Here is a 1,366-nt window from a genome sequence, read left to right on the forward strand (position 1 = left end):
TCCAGATGTGCTAAAGAATAAAGGACAATAACGCAAGTCTATTCTGAGCTGCCACCATAGCTAGACATGGGGTAGCCCTGGGAAACTAGACCTACCAAGGATAGAGCCAAAGGTGAAAATGGAAATATGAAAAAGTAAAAACACAGTGTTTAAACAGATTTTTCCAACAGCCAGCATATTGTGAGGACTTCTCAGGCCTCTGCATCCCTTTCCATTGAATTGTGCAATGAAACGTGTGGGCAAAGTCAAGCCTCCTGGCTCCCAGGTAGGCACAGCCCAGTTCTTAGCTCCTAGGAGGATTCTGGGCTAAGGCTCCACTCTACTTGGACTGTACTATCAGGCCCCCATAATGGGGGGAGCTGCCAGGGAAGGACTGATTTCCATTTCAAACTGCATTCTGGTACTTTGTACTCCAGCACCATTGGCCGATCAATATTTAATGCTTGGAGATTCTGACTCTGCGGGAGTCATGTCAGGGGACCTTGGGAGCCAATCTGCTTGAGCTTCGGAGTGATAATTATTCATGGGCTCCTGCCTCTTGCTCTTTCTCTAGCTCGGTCCCACTCTGCAGACTCAGTGCCTTATTCAGTCTTCTCTCTCGCTCTCTCCGCTGCTGTAGCCGGACCCTTCGCCTTCGCACCACTCAGCATCTGCACATCCCCACGATGGCTAAAACAGCAATGGGTAAGGCATCGCGCCTCGTTCTCCCTCGGCTCGACCTGAAACCCACCTCTCACCTTCTCTCTTAGAGCTTTGAAAGCTTTGGGAGCTATTTTATAAAGCAATAGACGTTAATGGTAACACAGGAGCCAGGAAGGACGGAGGCAGCTTTGGGGGAGGTGAGAGGGCAAAAGGGGGTCCTTGGAAATCTAAAGCGAAGAATTTCTTTTAAAAGATAGAAACAGGTAAGTTGCCCTCCCATGGTTAGGGAATTTATTCTGTTTTCCATATTTTAAAATAGGGCTCAATCGTGAGAGGAGGGGACTACCTTAACTGTTTGCCTCAAATGGGATTAAGGGACATTCAGGAAAGTGCTTTATAACGTCTTTTATTTCTTCTCTAGTTTAAAAAGAAAATGCGTAAGGAGAATGGGGAGATTGGGATAAAGGAGAAAGGAAATTGCAAAGTCAAAGCATTTAGGCTGATTCTATTTAGGCTGTTTGAAAGATGGGTGGAGACGAGGGCGATGGGGAGAACGGGGCGCATTTTATGGTATTGTCTCGTCGGAGAAACCGCTAGTCCCGGGGCGCGGTGCAGGGAGGTAAGGCGGCGGGGCGAAGGGGGGTGGGGTGGGACCTCCGCTCCTTTGTTTTAGGGAAAGGGAGGGGAAGGAGAGAGGAAGTCGGGGAGGGCGTGGGGGGCGCGG

General features: G+C 49.3%; 1 protein-coding gene across 1 annotated transcript in view; it reads left to right on the top strand.

Annotated features, from left to right (window-relative positions):
• Window positions 1–285: 285 nt before the first annotated feature.
• Window positions 286–1,366, top strand: part of STMN2 (stathmin 2) — a 54,446-nt gene continuing 53,365 nt past the window's right edge. Inside the window, exon 1 of the mRNA XM_008584278.1 lies at window positions 286–684. Within this exon, the coding sequence (XP_008582500.1) occupies window positions 666–684 (19 nt within the window). The 5' untranslated portion in view covers window positions 286–665. The remainder of the gene's footprint in view (window positions 685–1,366) is intronic.

The sequence above is a fragment of the Galeopterus variegatus genome, unplaced genomic scaffold, assembly GCF_000696425.1.
Source record: "Galeopterus variegatus unplaced genomic scaffold, G_variegatus-3.0.2 Scaffold3203, whole genome shotgun sequence".
In the NCBI taxonomy this organism is placed as follows: domain Eukaryota; kingdom Metazoa; phylum Chordata; class Mammalia; order Dermoptera; family Cynocephalidae; genus Galeopterus; species Galeopterus variegatus.